General features: G+C 43.0%; 1 protein-coding gene across 1 annotated transcript in view; it reads right to left on the bottom strand.

The window, feature by feature from the left end:
• Positions 1-19266, bottom strand: part of ahctf1 (AT hook containing transcription factor 1) — a 127666-nt gene that overhangs the window by 17149 nt on the left and 91251 nt on the right. Inside the window, exons 31-32 of the mRNA XM_056278844.1 lie at positions 8091-8285; positions 6837-6936 (exon numbers count right to left, since the gene is read on the bottom strand). Coding sequence (XP_056134819.1) covers positions 6837-6936; positions 8091-8285 — 295 coding nt within the window. The remainder of the gene's footprint in view (positions 1-6836; positions 6937-8090; positions 8286-19266) is intronic.

Here is a 19266-nt window from a genome sequence, read left to right as displayed (position 1 = left end):
CCAACGCATCACTGTCATCAGTGAATACACTCCAACACTTGACTCACAAGATGAAGTAAAGAAGACCTTCTATGCTGAAGGTCAATGGTCTCACCAAAGTCCCCAAGGAGGATAAGCTAATCTTGCTTGGAGATTTAAATGCCAGAGTGGGACGAAATTACAACTTGTGAGAGGCATTAATTGGCAAGGAAGGAGCAAACACACACACACACACACACACACACAAATTCCAATGGCATCCTGCTGTTAAACAACATGCTCAGAATACAGCCTAACCATCACAAACACACTCTTTTGCCAGAAGAACAATTTTAAAACAACCTGGAGGCACCCTAGTTCAAATGTTTGGCACCCCATTGACTACATTATTGTCTGTCAAAGAGACAGATGAGAGGTACTCAACACCAAAGTGATGATCAGTGCAGATGACTGCTGGATTGACCACCGCCTTATCCACTCCTTTCTGTCCATCCAACTTCACTAGAAAAGAAGGGTGCAAAAAAAGCACAGCCGCCCAAAGCTCAATCTCAAATGACTGACTGATACCTCCTCTCGTCAATAGTTCCAGGCCATGCTCAGTACATCAACGCCCAAGCAGTATCCAGATGATATTGAAAGCCACTGGGATACGTTCAGGACTGCAATCACTGGCACCTGTAAAACCACTCTTGGACATAAGATGAAGAACGACCAAGATTGGGTTGATGTGAATGACCTCAAAATCCAACAGTTAATCAACATCAAGAGGCAAGCCTTTACCATCTGGTAAATTGAGATCAACTGCCAAAATAAACAAGAGCAAATTCAGCGGCCCAAGCTGGGTCAGGGAATTGAAGAACTAGTGGTGGATGACGAAGGCCCTTGAGATCCAACACCTTGCAGACTCTGGGGATACCAGAGGCTTCTTCGACACTGCTAAAGCAATATACGGTCCCAGCCACTGCGGTCTAACCTCCCTTCACTCCAAAGATGGGCACACACAACTTACAGACGAGTCAATCAAAGAGAGGTGGAAAGAGCACTAATAAAAGGCCACTCTAAAATGTGCAGTTTTATCTTGAAAAGAGACATTTATTAGGCACTGAACTATGGATTTCACAGATATGCAGGGGAGTCAGAAAACCAGTCAGTATCTGGTGTGATCACCATTTGCCTCACGCAGTGCAACACATCTCCTTCACATAGAGTTGATCAGGTTGTTGATTGTGGCCTGTGGAATATTGGTCCACTCCTCTTCAATGGCTGTGCGAAGTTGCAGGATATTGGCAGGAACTGGAACACACGGTCATATACGCCGATCCAGAGCATCCCAAACATGCTCAATGGGTGACATGTCTGGCGAGTATGCAGGCCATGCAAGAACTGGGATGTTTCAGCTTCCAGGAATTGTGTAAAGATCCTTGCAACATGGGGTCGTGCATTATCATACTTCAACATGAGGTGATGGATGAATGGCACATCAATGGGCCTCAGGATCTCATCACGGTATCTCTGTGCATTCAAAATGCCATCAATAAAATGCACCTGTGTTCACTGTCCGTAGCATATGCCTGCCCATACGATAACCCCACCGCCACCATAAGCCACTCTATTCACAATGTTGACATCAGCAAACTGCTCACCCACATGATGCCATACACGCTGTCTGCCATCTGTCCGGTACAGTGAAAACCGGGATTCATCCATGAAGACAACACTTCTCCAAAGTCCCAGACACCATCAAAGGTGAGCATTTGCCCACTCAAGTCGGTTACGACGACGAACTGCAGTCAGGTCAAGACCCCGGTGAGGACGACGAACATGCAGATGAGCTTCCCTGAGACAGTTTCTGACAGTTTGTGCAGAAATTCTTTGGTAGTGCAAACCAACTGTTACATCAGATGTCCAGGTGGCTGGTCTCAGACGATCCTGCAGGTGAAGATGCCGGATATGGAGGTCCTGGGCTGGCATGGTTACACATGGTCTGCGGTTGTGAGGCCGGTTAGATGTACTGCCAAATTCTCAGAAACGACTTTGGAGACAGCTTATGGTAGAGAAATGAACATTCAATTCATGGGCAACAGCTCTGGAGACATTCCTGCAGTCAGCATGCCAATTGCACGCTTCCTCAAAACTTGTGGCATTGTGCTGTGTGATAAAACTGCACAATTTAGAGCGGCCTTTTATTGTGACCAGCCTAAGGCACACCTGTGCAATAATCATGCTGTCTAATCAGCATCTTGATATGCCACACCTGTCAGGTGGATGGATTATCTCGGCAAAGGAGAAGTGCTCACTAACACAGATTTAAACAAATTTGTGAACAAAATTTGAGAGAAGTGGGCCTTTTGTGTACATAGAAAGTCTTAGATTTTTGATTTCAACTCATGAAAAATTGGAGCAAAAACATAAGTGTTGCGTTTATATTTTTGTTCAGTGTATTTCCACATTTGAACAGTGCAATTGAAAAGTATAAATACAGTACAAGAATGGGCTGACAAATGTCATTTTGCAGTTAGCCTTTATTGATAGTCTACATTAAGAAAAAAAAATCCAAATCCCAAAATTGAAACCGAATACCTACCTAACGAACAAATATTCGAATACTTGGGTATTTGGGTCCGGCCTTGGAATCTTCTTAACATTAACAGATTCAGGGCTAAAAGTAAAACCACCACCACATCCATCATTGAGCTGCAGCATGCTGATGACAACGCCTTAGTATCCCTCATAGAAGAGAAACTACAGAGTATACTGGACACCTTTTACAAAGGCACAAACAGCTTGGCCTGGCCATTAACATAAAAAAGACCCATATCCTCTACCAACCCCCACCCAACAGAAATATGCCTACTCTGCCCCCATCCATCTCTGTAGACAACACCAGACTCGAAAACATGGAACAGTTACTGTATCTTGGCAGCCTTCTCTCCTCCAAAGCCAACATTGACATTGAAATACACCATCGTCTCAGTTGTGCCAGCTCGGCCTTCTCAAGACTGAGAAAAAGGGTTTTTTGAAAACTGCGACCTAAAGCCAGAACAAAAATTCTGGTGCAGAGTGCTAGTGCTGCCCACCCTACTGTATTTTGGTCAGAAACATGGACCACATATAGCAGACACCTGAAGGTACTCGAGGCATACCAACACAATGCCTCAGGAAGATCCTGAAGATAAGCTGGGAGAATAAGTGTGGCAACTACAGTGTCTTCGAGGAGGCCAACATGCCTGCTATAACTGCCACCTTCGCACAACATCAGCTGAGATGGACTGGCCATGTCCTCCACATGTCTCACTCTTGCCTCCCGAACAAGTCCTTTACTCTCAGCTTGTGACAGGACGCCGTGCCCCAGGAGGACCAAAGAAGCGATATAAAGATAACATCAAGGCCCACATAAAAAGGTTTGGCATTGACCTTAGCACCTGGGAACAAGCAGCAAAAAACAGGGGGGCTTGGAGACAGGCTGTCCATGAGGGTGCTGCGGGCTACAACCATGACCTCTGCTGTGCTGCTGAAAACAAGCGCAGACTCAGAAAGGAGCGAGTTACCAGAAAGGCCAAAACCACATCCTCAACCAATTTCTCTCACCCATGTCCACACTGCCCCAATATATGCAGCTCCAGGATCAGCCTCTATGTCCACCTGAAGACCCAAAAAGGATTAAGAAGGAGGACAGCTATACTCAACCCCGAGTGACCGCCGATGAGATGAGTGACACACAACTTAAAATTGTATGAAGTACATTTTTTTTCTTTTTATTTCTTTCAGAAAATGCAATGAAAGACAACAGTGCCAAGAGCAACAGGGCTGTGCAAGAAGCTGGTGGGGCACTTCTCCCAAAGTTGGAAGAAGAAGGCAGCAATGACTGGGGTACAGAGGGAGCTCAATCTTCCTGAGCACACCCTCATTACTGAGTGCCCAACAAGATGAGGATCCAAAGAAAAGATGATTGCAAGAGTGCTGGAACCGACCAAGGCTATATCCCAGGTATTGTCAGGCGATCGAAATGCATGCCCCCTCGTCCCGACTTGGCAGGATACTAACGTAATAACAGTCCATTCACAAAGCACTACATCGGGGGGGGGGGGGATCTTATCCAGAAAGGGCCAGTGTGGGTGAAGGTTTTTGTTCCAACCAAGCAATTACACACCTGTCTCTCCTAATCAGGTTCCTCAGCAAAGACTCTACTGGTTGATTAGTGGGATCAGGTGTGTAACTGCTTGGGTGGAACAAAAACCTTCACCCACACTGGCCCTTTCGAGATAAGATTGCCCACCCCTGCGCTACATCCTCTCCGGGAATTTACTGATGCTCTTTCTGGAGAAGAGTATATCAGCATCTCCTACCTCAAGCCAGTTCTCCATCTTCTGGCCACATCAGTCCTGGCTGAAGATGACGAGGACACTGACTAGCTTGATTAAAACCAAGATACTGACATACCTCAATGACAAATATAGCGACCCTGACACCCAGGAGCTTTTGGACGTTGCATAGTTTCTGGATCTGAGATTCAAAACACAGTATATCAACGCAGACCCACTTCCCTGCCATTAAGACCCAGCTGAAGACTGGCCTGGCCTACAGAAATGAGCAGTTTATACGTTGACTGTTGTGTTGGTTATATCATAAATGATTTAATGCTTGTGTTTAATGAATAACACAGAAGATAAGGAACTTAAAAAAAATTGCATACTAAATCGCAATTGCAATATTGGTCTTAAAAAAAAAAAATCGCAATTAGATTATTTTCCCAAATCGTTCAGCCCTACTTGTGACGGTGCATTATCACACTGGAAATAATAATAATAATAACAATAATAATAATAAGCGTGCAGGATATGTGGTCAATTCTAGGAAACCACTGACCATATCGTGGCAGGGTGCCCTGAGCTGGCCAAAACTGAATACCTGCAAAGACACAACAGGGCCGTCACATACCTGCACTGGAACATCTGCAAAGAATTCAACATCAACACAAAAGAAAAATAGTACAAGCATGAGCCCCAAACAGGAACAGAAAAAGACATCACAATCTTATGGGACATACCAATACAGACAGCTCGTGAGATAAAGCCCACCAGACCAGACATCACCATCAAGTACAAAAAAGAAAAAAGCTGCCTACTCATTGACATGTCCATCCCGACTGAAAGGAACACCTCAGTAAAAGTAACTGAAAAACTGTTGAAATATAAAGACCTTGAAATAGAGATTGAACAAATGTGGGGAATGAAAACCACAATACCAGTAGTGATAGGAGCCCTGGGACTTGTAAAAAAGGGATGAAGAAATACACCCAACGGATCCTGGGTAACATCAGAATACAAGAACTACAGAAGATCGCACTACTTGGAACATCTCATATCCTAAGAAAGGCACTATCCATCAAATAGACTTCTACCTCATTCTAACCCTAGGCCCAAGGAATGGGCCTGGTTATTATGTTGTATTATGGCAGGAAGTTAAAGGAAATTTGTATAATAATAATAATAATAATGGATTACATTTATCTAGCACTTTATCTAGACACCCACAGTGATTCAAAGTCAAGGGGGGAAACTCACCTCAACCACCACCGATGTATAGCACCCACGTGGGTGATGAACAGCAGCTATTTTGCACCACAATGCTAAACACACTTCTGCTTGAGGTGGAGAGGGAGGATCACTGAGCGAATTACACAGGGGGATGATTAGGTGGCCAGATGAAGACAGCCAGGTTGGGAATTTTGCCAGGACCATGTCCATGTGTGGGCAAAATGTCCATCCAATTGTGGATAAACTGTAGCCATCAAGGGATGAACTTGGTCAGCAATGATGTTCTGATACTGTGCTGTTCAGACGTTCTTTATTGGGTATCAGGGGCCCTAATTTGTGCCAGGAAAACATTCCCCACAACATCACAGGTCTGTACTAATGACATCAAAAGGGTTGCTTCATGGACTCAGGTTGCTTGCGCCAAATTCTGATCCTTCCATCAGCATAATGAAATAGAAAACTAGATTCGTCTGACTAGGCAACTTTTTTTCCACTCAACAGTTCTGTTTTGATTGTCCTGTACCCACTTGTGATGTACTTCTTCTTTACTGACAACATCGGACACCAGACATGAACTTCGGTTGTTGTAGCCCATTTGAGACAAAGTCCAATAAGTGATGCACCATGAGATGACATTCTGCACACCAATGTTGAATTCAAATATGATTTGCCAGGTTGTGGCCTGTCTGTTCACTTGCATGACTCTTGCCATTCTCCTTGAGCCCTCTGATCAACAAACTGTTTTCATCCTGAGGATTGCCGATCACTGGAGTTTTTCACTTTTTGCACCATTCTCGGTAAACCCTTGACGATTGTGCTTGAAAAGTCCAGGACAACAGCCGTTTGGGGAGATGTTAGAGCTGGCACGTCTAGCAGCAACTATGATGCCACATTCACCAAGGCCACCCGTTTTGTCCATTCCAACCCTCAATTGAACAATACCTGATACTAGAAACACTGGTTTGCCGGATTTATACCACGCACAACTGTCACATGATGTGTTGTGTGAAGGTGGGGGGTATATCTAATTAACTGGCAACTCAGTGCATGACAGCAACACAAATTAGCAGATGAATAACAGTATATCCTTTAGATAAGGGGGAGAGGTAGGAAGAGAGAAGGCAAGAGTTGAATCCAAAAATTCTGGCTAGACAATATCTTTTTGGCTTAATTAATGCAAGCACATAAAGGACGTTCCTATCCTTGCTGATGTTTTAGAATAGTTTGATCATTTCTTTTACCATTTTGTCCTTTTGAAATACTGCAATGATCAACCATCATTTTTACACTATTTTTATAGAAAATGAGATGAAAGTGTACCTGTTGAAAGTGGTGAAGCTGTGTGTGGCCTCATGGATTCCAGAGCGGGTGAGAGATAGATCATCTCCAAACAGATACTGCTCCACAAACTCTGTCAAATCTGGAATAGAACAAACCATTGTCTGTTTTGTTTATTAGTTTAACGGGGGCCATGTACAACACAACTGTTTAGCCAGAGTTAGCTATATTGCTAATTTACATCTGCGGTCCCTGGGCAGGAAGATATGAAAAACAATACAGTACAATATAAAACGATTAAAAGCAATACAATTAGCAAAATGTACACACAATACATCACATATCATACACAATATTAGGGCTGTCCCGAATGCCATTTCTTGGGCTCCAGAGCTTTGGTCGTAATCAACAGCGAATATTCAGAGCTTCAAGAATTTTCTTAAGATTGTTTGTAAAGAGTTTATAATTGTTTTACTGTAGTCACTCCTGCTTGGGGCCAGCTCGTAAAGTAAAATAAGTGTGCGAAACTCACTGAGTGCATAAAGAGCTTAGCAGCGGTTGGAGGTAGTTAATGCCAAATGTCTGAAATTCATTAATTAGGCTAGCTCTGACACTTCTGGAGAACTTTTTTATACGTTTCTTAAAATTTAAGATGGAACAATGATTATGCCCAGAACTTATCTGTTAAAAAATGAGCAAAACCATTAAAATTATCTTAGTCAAGAACAATTTCATAATCAGCAACATAAAGGTTTCATTCAAATTCATGATTGTTATCCAGTATCTGCCAAATCACCCTCAATGGCATTCGTCTTCTCTAATATCAATCAATCTTTTGACACACAGGCACACAAACCGCTTCTAATATTTTATAAGTGAGTGATTTTCAGAATAAATAAAAATGTAAGCGGGTAAAGTAAACTTTAAAACTATGGTTGCTCCCATGCAAAAAATTATTTTACAATGATTTACAACCTGAAGAACTAACTCTAGGTCGTTAACTTTGAATCAGCTCTACAATTGGTCATTTTCTCCATCCCGGGTGGTGCTGAGCAATGATATATTTTACTGTAAAACCGTAATGATCCACAAAAAGAATATTAACAATGGTCATCAAAACTTACTTCAAATTAAAGAATTCACACATTGTTTATCATGTTTTTTTGTTGTACATGTATTTTAGTTTTACTATACTCTCCATAGTATCAAGATTTATTTTTTTTCCTTTCCCTTTGCCCCCCCCCCCCCCAAGTTGTGTTATAGATATAACATTAGGGTAGAAATCTCTTTTTTCACCTCTTGTGTGATCCATGGTCTCTGCAGGTTCTTGGGTGGGTAAAACATCTGCTGGTTCTAGGCACTCCGTGGAATCTAGGGCTTCAGCTGCTTGTGATTGGTCTTCTCTTTGTCCCACAGACTTCTCTGATTGGTCCTGAAGTGGTTCTTCCTCAAGTTCTGGGGTCATGACCACAGAAGCGTCACGGATATGGCCTTGGAGCAGAACACAAGAATAAACATCCTCATTATCAAGGATAAATATCGTACATTCATAAGTGTATTCCAAATGGCGGCTACTGCAGCTCCCTGTTCAGTGCTGTTTTCTTGGTTATTTATATGTTAGTTCTAAGTTTATTTACAAGTGTAGTTTATGCGATCTTTTACAACTGCCAGGAACTTCTAAACCTCAGAACGGCTTACTCACTTCCCTCTACCATCATGGAAAATTTCCCCATTGATATTATCCGCTCAACGGCCTCATAGTGGAAATGCTGCCCTTGTTGGCAACGTAAACAGAAGAGGGGGAAGCGGGGCGGGCTGCATGCTAAGCTAAGTAGCATGCCATCAAAGCTTCCCTCCCCAGCATCTTCACGGCTAATGTCCGATCGTTAGCTAATAAAATGGACGAGATAAGATTCAGGCTATCCTCTCAGAAAAGGCTGGAGAACTGCCTTTCTGCTGATGTTTACAGAGACTTGGCTCAACAGCAACACAGCCGACTCGGCTGTCGAGCTAGTGGGTCGCACAACCTTCCGTGCCAATAGGACAGATGATCCACTGAGGCAGTGGCGTGCCGTAACTTTTCCACTAGGTGGGGCTGCCTTGAATCCAGCATGTCAGAATTATAATTTTTCTTGACACACAGCAGGCATAAGAGTCGAGTCTCCTAGGATACATCACTTAACAATTTTTTAAGAAACATACACAAGTCTAATTCCAAACGTCTAATATATTTCAGAAATAAAAACAAATAGCATATATTTAATAGAACTCGTTTATTTTTCTGTTTGCCTGTCATTATCTGACACTAGATTTAATTTATGTAATGTAGGCTTGATAACATGCATTAATTGAATTAGACAATTCAATTAAAATGATAGGCATTTGAAACCGTTATTATATTTAAGCCACAACTAATCAAATTTCAAATTTCACAAAGCAATCAAATTTCCACCCATGAACATCATTCGCAGCCATATAAATCTCATTAAATTAATAGCGCAAATGTGGGAAAGTTTCCAACAAATAGACGTACACATTGTGCACAGAAAGTGTTCCACATGTAATAATTAATGAGGAAAAATAAATTTCACCGGCCTCTTCTGTTTGTTCGAAGCATAGACTGTATAAAAGGTTCGAAGACAAGTGCATGTAGGCCAATAGATTCTTTTGGTTGTGTTTCTCCACTCCGAATCAAGGCTACTCCCCATAGGGGTTAGGCTACTCACTTATAGTTGAATTTGGCCATTCGTTCTTTCAATGATGCGAATCTGTCTATTACCTTGGAGTTAAAACTGGGAATGTCCTTCATGAGTCTCTTTCATGGACAACATGGCAAGTGCATTAAGACGCTCATTGGTCATTGTGTTTCTGAGAAATGTTTCGATTCTTTTTAGCGTCGAGAAACATCTCTCAGCCTCAGATGTTGTCATTGGGGTTGTGATGTGGATGTGAAGGAGTTTAACGGTCTCAGACAGGGTGAGTTGGAGGTTGTTTTCCGCCACTGCACACACGGAACTCCTCTCTCTAGTAGATAAGAGAGAGTTCTGTACGCAGTTTGGTCTTGTTGATCATCAGGTAAGCCTCAGCTGTGCTGTTGAGTGCTGCGTGAGGGAAGTGCTGTTTGTGAATGATGAATAAGTCGTTCTGCAACAGTGTAGCACTTTGAAGGTGTTTCGTGAATGCAAAGCGCTCTTTAGCATGAGCCAATATGATATTGCACACCTCAGTAGCCATTCCACGGTATGTTTCCAAGTCAAGCCGTCTGTGCTGGGAAGAGGCCATTTGGAGAGATGCTGCGCGCTCTCTGCACAGGGCTGGAACAGATTCACCACGCACCCTCTGAATATTGTCTACGAATGTGTTGATCGCTCTTTGCACGTACACTGCGTCAACATTTATTCTCTACAATTGACTGAACAACACATCAACATGAGCCATAACAGCGTGAAATAAATCCAAGAAGAAGTTAAACTCCCAGTCCTCCAAAAGTCATAGAAATCGATCTGCCTCCCGCTCGGTAGTCAGATCGTTGCCCCCATCCAGGATTGTTTGGAAACACTCGATTAGATCCTGTTTGTGTTCGTAAACTGTATTGACAGCCCGCGAGTGGAAATTCCACCGCGTTTGAGCTGCTTTTGGTAGCCTGCACCTTGCCACATCATCCAGCACAGCTGTCCTCTTTGGGGAGCGAGAGAAAAAGGCAGAGAACCCACACAAATTTGAAAAGAAAACATGCACTCTTGCGATCTGGCTAGCGGCGTGCTGCATAATAAGATTTAATTGGTGGGCATAACAGTGTATATAGTAGGCAAACTGGTATACATCTTAAATTCTTTTGCGCACACCACCTGTTACTCCCCACATCACGCTCGCATCATCGTAAGCCTGCGCTATCACTTTATCTCTCTGCTGCTCTCCCTTCTCTGGCAGGATCTGTTCTAATTGATTGAGAATTGATGCAGCAACAGTCTCGGCATTGGCAGTCTGTATGGGAGTAAAACTGTAAAAACGCTCCTGAACCTGATGTGATTTGTCAATATAACGTAGTACAAGCACTAACTGAGACTACGTTGATCAGTGGTTTCGTCGGCCTGAATGGCTAGAAAGTCTGCATTTGTAATCTCATCTACTATGTACTCACGCATGATCCCCAACATACAATCCAGCAGTTCATTCTGAATAATATTTGATGTACCCTTAAACATGGTTGCCGTTTCCAAATGTTGTTTCAACCCACTGTCCAATTCAGCAGCAAAATTCACGGGTCCGATAAAAATCCCAAGGTTGGCAGTGTTGACTGCTCTCATCGTCGCCACGTAATCCAAGTTCATATGTGGCACAAAATTTGAAACAGTCAGCAATCCTTGAAAGTATAGCTCTATTCCTGTCCACCTCTTCAGTGTGTTTAGCAACGCCGATCCTGTAGCTGTCACTAAGTTGGCTAGCAATGTTAGTTCTCCCAAACATGGCTAGTGTCATGGCATTATCCATATGAGCCTTACTGTCTTCATGGTTTTTTATTTTTTTCAGAAAGATGCTTAAGATCGCTCACTCCAGTTTTAGTCCAAGCCTTGTCCAATGTGGATGTTCGGAAAAAGTAAGCACGGAAAGCAAAAAACAGCATGCCGCTTGTCACATCCATTTCCGTGCATACCAGCTGCTAGCAAAATTCCTGATGTATTACTTGCCACGATCACCAGAGGGCTGTCGAATGTTGAGGTTCTCCGGCTGATCTGGACCCACATGCTTCACAATAAGCTTGTTGGACAAACTTCTCCGTTCAAATGGTTTTTCAAACAAAGAATCAACACTGTTAGGAGCAGGTTGTTCCTCTAGCACATCAGTCATTGTTACATTAGCCACTTTACTAACAGCTAGCCAACTCCCCGACTTCCTGCTCTACCACTAACAACTACTATGCATAGTTTTACACAGCACCATCTACCAAGTCGGGCGGGTATTTCTCCACCCAAAAATCAGCCTTTTTCGGCGCGTGGTGTCAACCAATCCAGTGTGCGACGGCGTGGCTGCATTTAAACTCGCGTGTCTCCCGTCAGGCGGAGAAAAATGCGGCCTTCGGCACACAGACAAAGGTTGCAAGCAATGTTTTTTCATCAGTTATCACACTTTTCTATTATAATACATGCTTTATGTCAGGCCTAGTCAACTGGTGGCCCGCGGGCCAAATCCGGCTTGAGGATTGTTTTTTTCTGGCCCTTTGAACAATTTTTATTAGAACATTAAAAATCATAATGCGAAGAAAAATCTGCTTTTGGGCAAGAATGCGCTCCCATTCAAATTCCTCCAATGGGAGACTGCTTTGTTCCGCCCTTAACTGCTCCCGATACGCCCTACGTGCGCGCCACCAGCTGCCAAGCTAGTGAGTGTGCCGTGCTAACCTGCTTGCTGCTGCTAACTAGCAAACAAAATAACCCCAAAATGTCAATGTCCACTTTGAAAAAGAGGTAAGTTGACAATGAAAATCACCAATTTAATAACGAATGGACTGAGAAATATATGTTTACTAATATCGGAACAAAGCTGATATGTTTGCTGTGTAACGAAACTATCGCTGTTTCAAAGGAATATAATTTGAGAAAACACTTCCAACACGCTACACTCGAGCTTCAACACAAATTTTCCAGAAGCGTCGGATGCATGCAGACAGAAGGTGCAAAGCCTAACCATTGAACTATGAGCAGAGATGAGCTATCATGGCCCGGTCATGTTCCGAGCAAGAGAGGACTACAATAGCCTCACTCCATGTAGCATGGATTCTCGCGAAAAATAAAAAACTGTTCACTGACTCAGATACTATGAAAGAGTGCATGCTAGCTGTTCTAGAGGATGTGGTGATGGATGAAAAGGTAAAGAAGATTATCATTTCATCTATTCGGAAAATACCAATGTCCGATACAACTACAATTACAAGAGTCGAAGCACTAGCAACGGATGTTTTCGAAACGCTTTTGGACAAGTTAAAAAAGATGGAGGTAATGTCACTCGCTGTCAATGAGTCTACCGATGGCAGTGATATAGCAGAGCTATGTCTTTATGTGAGATTCTTTGATGGCGAGTGCTTTCGTGAGGATGTGCTGGGTTTAATTCCGTTGGAGGGACAAACAACCGGTCAAATAATTTTGAGAAGATTGTTTCACTTTTCCATGAGTCAATATGCTATTCACAGATGGAGCCCCTTCCATGTCGCGGAGAGTGCAGGGACTCTCCACTCGCCTTGCTGCCCTCACGCCACAGATGAAACCATTGCACTGTCTGATACATCAGAGCGTTCTCTGCGCAAAACTTAGCGGTGACTTGAAAAGCACCACGGACAATATTATGTCGATGATCAATTTCATCAGAGCCACATCGAGCCTACAGCACCGCTTGTTTGGTAAACTTTTATCAGATATGGCAGCTGGGCACAGTGACTTACATTTACACAGTGACGTTAGATGGCTAAGTAAAGGTAACGCACTGAAAAGGGTTTGTGAACTCAGGCAAGAGATCGTTGCCTTTCTCTACAGCTTAGCCCAAATGCTAGACGAGGAGTAAATGGCAGATGTGTATTTTTTAAGTGACATTTTCCACCACTTTAATGGACTTAATCTGCAATTGCAAGGTAAGGACAAAACTGTTAGCGACATAGTGGACAATCTGAATGGATTTAAAAGGAAACTGGAGTTATTTTCTACCGACCTGACCCCCATGAAAATGCTATACTTTCCAACACTGCGTGATTTGACCGACAACTCATCATCAGCACAGATTACCCCAGTGATGACAGCATCTGTTGACGAACTGGTAGGGAATTTTGCTGCAAGATTTGATCATTTCAATATACCCGCAGAGGTGATACTATTTACCAAGGACGTCTTTGCTATTGATGCTGGGGGACAGATTGCAGCCAAAGCCAAACAGGTGCTCACGTCACTGGATGAAGGCTCCCTGTAGTTAGAACTGATAAGACATCCAAGCATCATCTGATTTAAAGCAAAAACTTAAATCTGTGGGATGTGAGCAGTTTTGGGTGCAACTTAACCTGGTCCAGTTCCCAAACACCAGAAGGTTGGTTCTTTTCCAACTGACTATGTTTGGTACAACGTATACATGCGAGTCAAGCTTCTCATATATGAATGCAATAAAAACAAACACACGTGCTTCCCTTACCCACCTCCACCAGTGTCTGCGGATTGCTCTCACTTCCTATGAGCCTAACTTTACACCTCTTGCAAAGTCAAATAAGTGCAATTTTAGTCGCTGACTAGACAACAAATAGTCGGAGCACTGGTTTCTAAATGTATCTGTGGCTGAAGCCATTTCTTCTGAATTGAAAGAGGAGAGGTGTTCTGTTGTAGCAGATGTGAAATGACACTGATTAGAAGACAAATAGAGCACTTGTACATGTCCATCTACCACAATCTGTTTTGAATGCATCTTTGTTTGGGGGCTTTGATCATGAGCATTTTTGAAAAGTGATTCATTTGATAAAACAAAAAAATGTCTTATGTAGTTACTTATGAGTGATACGAGGTGAGGTAGCAGAGGTGAGATGGCATGACTCACTGATAGAAGACAAACAGCACTTGTAAATGTTTACATCTGAGACAATTTCTTTTGAATTGAAATTACTTGTTATGAAATTTGAGTGATGTGTTGAGTAGTAGCACATTGGTGAGAAGGTGAGAGATGATCATAATATTTTGACAAGTAATTCAACGTTTTTTTTCCATCTGCCAATGTAATGTAATTTGTTTTGAATGTAGCTTTAATTGGGGCCTTTTGGTCATCAGTATTGGTGATGATGAGAAGTGATTCATTAGATAAAATAAACGTAGCCTAGATACATGGATAAATGTATGAAATGACTGCCCCAATTTGTATGTTACATAAACACATTGTTAATAAACACTTTTGATACATAGTATGAAGGGTATTTAGTGTTGTTTTTCATGTTCACATGTAAGTGCTAAGATCCAATAATTACTCTGAAAAAAGTTTGGCCCCCTTACCATTTACATTTGAATAAGTTGGCCCTCATAAGAAAGTAGTTGACTAGCCCTGCTTTATGTAAATATAACAATTGGATTTTATACACACACGGCACCACAATTTGAAACATAATTTATTTATTACAATACTTATTTTCCAATTGGAACTGTAGGCAGGGCGGCGCCCTAGCGCCCCTAGTGGACGACACACCACTGCATGGAGAAGGTTTGAGTATTCATGTCAATAGTGCTTGGTGCAACAATACAATGGTCGTTGAAAGGCATTGCTTTGCTGAGCTTGAGTTCCTTATGATTCAGGGCAGGTCTTTTTACCTGCCTAGGGAGCTAACAGCCATCACCAATGTTGCTGTGTACATCCCCCCACATGCTAATGCTAAGGTAGCACTTAAGCAGCTACAATGTGCCATCAGGAGACAACAGATCAAACACCCAGACAATGCCTTTTTCATAGGTGGTAATTTTAATCAAACTAACCTCAGGGCTGTATTACCCAAATTCCATCAACATGTCTCCTGCCCCACTAGGGGACAACACACCCTAGACCATCTTTATACTAACACTAAGAACTCACACAAGGCTACCCCCTGCCCCCACCTGGGGGCAGTCTGGCCACCTCTGCCTGTTCCTGGTCCCAGCCTACAAACCCCTCATAAAACGGATCAAGCCAGCAGTAGGGACAATCACTGTCTGGCCAGAAGGAGTAGTGTCTGAACTCCAGGACTGTTTTGACAACACAGACTGGAGTATTTTTGCTTATTCAGCCACCCATGGCTTCCATATAGACATTAATGAATAGACATCCGCCATGCTATCCTACATTCTGTCCACAGCTAAATCGTTTTATTACGCAAATTTAATTCAGGTGAAGGGAACACTGGAACCCTGTTTTCCATGGTAAACAATATTTTACTGCCACCAGACACTCTTGCACCTCACCTGTACTCAGTTGCTCAATGTAATGCCTTCATGACCTTTTTTAATGCCAAAATTGACAATATTCATCAGCAGTTGACCTCGTCAAACAATACTGCATACAGTTCATCTTATTCACCCTTCTATGTCCCCCCTCTCTTCGTCACTATCTAGTTTTAAACTCCCAACTGTTGCAGAAATATGTGGTCTCTTCCGCAAATCCAAATCATCTACCTGTCAGTTAGACCCCCTTCCTACTCATTTAGTAAAAACCTGTCTTCCCTCTCTATCCTCTTTAATAAGTGATATCATACATTCCTCCCTTACCTCTGGTCTTGTTCCCTCATCTCTCAAAACAGCTGCAATACCTCCACTACTCAAGAAACCTGGTGCAGACCCCAACAATTGAATAATTTTTGCCCAATCTCAAATCTACCATTTCTTTCTAAAACACCTGAAAGAACTGTCGCATCTCAGGTGCACGCTCACTTGACTAACAACAATATGTTTGAACAATTCCAGTCTGGTTTTCAGTCTATGCACAGTATGGAGACAGCCTTGATGAAAATCACTAATGATCTTTTGATGGTAGCTGACTCTCGGCTCTTAATCATACTTGTCCTCCTTGATCTGAGTGCAGCCTTTGATACCATCTCACGCAACATCCTCCTAGAAAGATTAGCTTCCATTGGAATAACTGGCACCCCCCTTGACTGGTTTAGATCATATCTCTCTGGCCGCACTCAGTTTGTCCAACTTAAAATCTAAGATCTCAGTCCGTCCTTTCCTGTTACTGCGGGTGTTCCCCAGGGCTCTGTATTGAGACCCCTCCTATTTATTATTTACCTACTACCTCTAGGCCACATTTTCAGGAAATTTGGCATTCAATTTCACAGATGACACCCAACTTTATCAATCCACCAAACCTACCTCCACTCTTGCGCCCACTTCCCTTTCTGACTGCTTACTAGAAATTAAATCCTGGTTTTCATACCACCTCCTCAAACTTAATAATGATAAAACTGAGGTCCTCCTAGTTGGCACTAAATTTACTTTAGCCAAAACTGATAGTTTTTCTCTTACTATTAACAATTCTATAGTTCCCCCATCGCCTCAGGTTAAGAGTCTGGGTGTCATCCTGGACAGCACATTATCTTTTGAAGCCCACATTAACAATGTTACTCGGTCTGCATACTTCCACCTACGCAATATTAATCGTCTTCGGCCATCACTTACACCTAAAAGCACAGCCATACTCACTCACACCCTGGTTACATCCCGTATTGACTATTGTAATTCTATCCTCTTTGGTCTTCCACTCAAGTGTCTTCATAAGCTTCAATTGGTCCAGAATTCCGCTGCCTGTATCATTACCAGAACTCCTTCCATAGATCATATCACTCCTGTTTGTCAGCAACTCCATTGGCTCCCTGTTAAATAGCGTATTGACTTCAAGATCCTGCTTCTCACCTTTAAGGCTCTTAATAACTTAGCTTCTTCATATCTTTCCGAACTCCTTCACATCCACATGCCCTCCCACACTCTCAGATCCTCTTCTGCTCTCCAACTCACTACACCATCGGTCCGCTTGACTACCATGGGGACTAGAGCCTTCAGTGGTTCTGCCCCCCACCTATGGAACTCTGTCCCACAAGAAATTCACAACACTGACTCTCTTTTAACCTTCAAATCCCATCTCAAAATGTACCTTTTCAAACTGGCATATTCAGTCTGATATACTCTTCATGGAGTTTTGTGCAGATGATGATTTTATACTTATCTGTTGTATTAACTTTTTATTGTCTACCCTGCCTTGTTTTGATTTAATGCTGTCTGATACAGTGCTGCTTGTTTTTTTTTTATTGTGTTCTGTAAGGTGTCATTGAGTGCTCTGAAAGGCGCCCACAAATAAAATGTAATATTAACTTTTGCACTGACAGTGACACAACAAAAAAATTAATTTGCACCTTTCCAAATCAGAAACCCTGGATAACCAGTGAGGTCTGGCAGCTGCTAAAAGCCTGGGAGGCAGCATTCTAGTCAGGAGCCAGATTCACCCTCAAAAAGGACATCCGACCAGCCAAACATAACTATTCGCTATGAATAGAGGATCACTTTCGCAATAACTCCGATCCCCAGCGAATATGGCAAGGCATTCAGTCTGTCACAGATTACAAAAGCTCCAATAGCGATCCCACTGTCCATGATACCTCCCTCCCAGACAAGCTAAATAATTTCTACGCCCGCTTCGACAAGGACAATACTGACCCATCCAGAAAACCAGGAGCTCACTCTATCAATGGCAGAGGTCAGAAAATCACTGTGCTGAGTGAACACAGGGAAGGCTGCCGAACCGGACGGCATACCGGGTTGGGTCCTTCGGGAATGCTCCGACCAGCTGGATGAGGTCTTCAAAAATATATGTAACTTCTCACTGCCCCAATCCATGTAATAGTAATCAAATGTAATAGTTACGTTTGCAGATGACACCACAGTCGTAGGCCGTATCACCAACAATGATGAGACGGTCTACAGGGACGAGATTCAGCTCCTCACATCATGGTGCACAACCAACAATCTTGTCCTCAATGTGCAGAAGATGAAGGAGCTGCTTGTGGACTTCAGGAGGTCTTGAAGCTGCAGCCACTCCCCAAAAACACATCAATGGGGTGGAAGTGGAGCGTTTCTCCAGCTTTAAATTCCTTGGAGTCCACATCAGCAAGGACCTCTCCTGGGGCCTCATGTATCTATCGTTGCTATGGGCAAATTTGTGTGTACACACTTATGGAATTTTTTAGCCCTCGAGACTGTCTGACAGTCAGCACAAAGCATGATGGTTATTTGTAATTCCTTCCCCCTAACATCTAGTCTACCTCTTGCAATGAGCAATCACCCAGGCCTGCATAAACATCAGTGTTAGCCAACTGGTGTCTAAATTCAGGGGTTACCCAGGTTCTACACTGGTCTCTCAGACAAACTTCAGGGCTAAAAAATCCCATGGGTGTATGCACAAATTTGTCCATAGTAACGACCGATACATCAGGCCCCTTGACATCAAACACCCAGGCCTTCGTGAAAAAGACCCAACAACACCTGCATTTCCTGAGGAGTGCCTGTCTATCCCCGAAAATTCTAACCAACTCCTACCACTGCACCATAGAGAGCATCCTGACCAGCTGTATCTCAGTGTGGTACGGCAACTGCACATCAGTAGACCAGAAAGCTCTGCAGTGGGTTGTCAAGGTGGCCCAGCATATCCCTGGTACCCAGCTCCCAGCCATAAAAGACATTTATCACAAACGCTGCCTTTGAAGGGGTCTCAGCATCAGCAGTGATCCCACCCACCTCAACCATAGACTGCCCCCCCGCGCACTCTGGGAGGCGCTACAGGAGCCTCAGAGCATGCACTACCAGGCTCTAAAACAGCTTCTTTCCACAAGCTGTTACCCACCTGAACCTGGCTACCCACTGAATGTCTGTAAATATGTTTATACTTGTGCTTTTTTTTTTTTACTTTATCTTTTAGTCGTCATCTGTATATATCTTAT

Source organism: Lampris incognitus, chromosome 4, assembly GCF_029633865.1.
Source record: "Lampris incognitus isolate fLamInc1 chromosome 4, fLamInc1.hap2, whole genome shotgun sequence".
Lineage (NCBI taxonomy): Eukaryota > Metazoa > Chordata > Actinopteri > Lampriformes > Lampridae > Lampris > Lampris incognitus.
The sequence above is the reverse complement of the archived record's forward strand: the minus strand, read 5'-3'. Positions and strand labels throughout refer to the sequence as shown.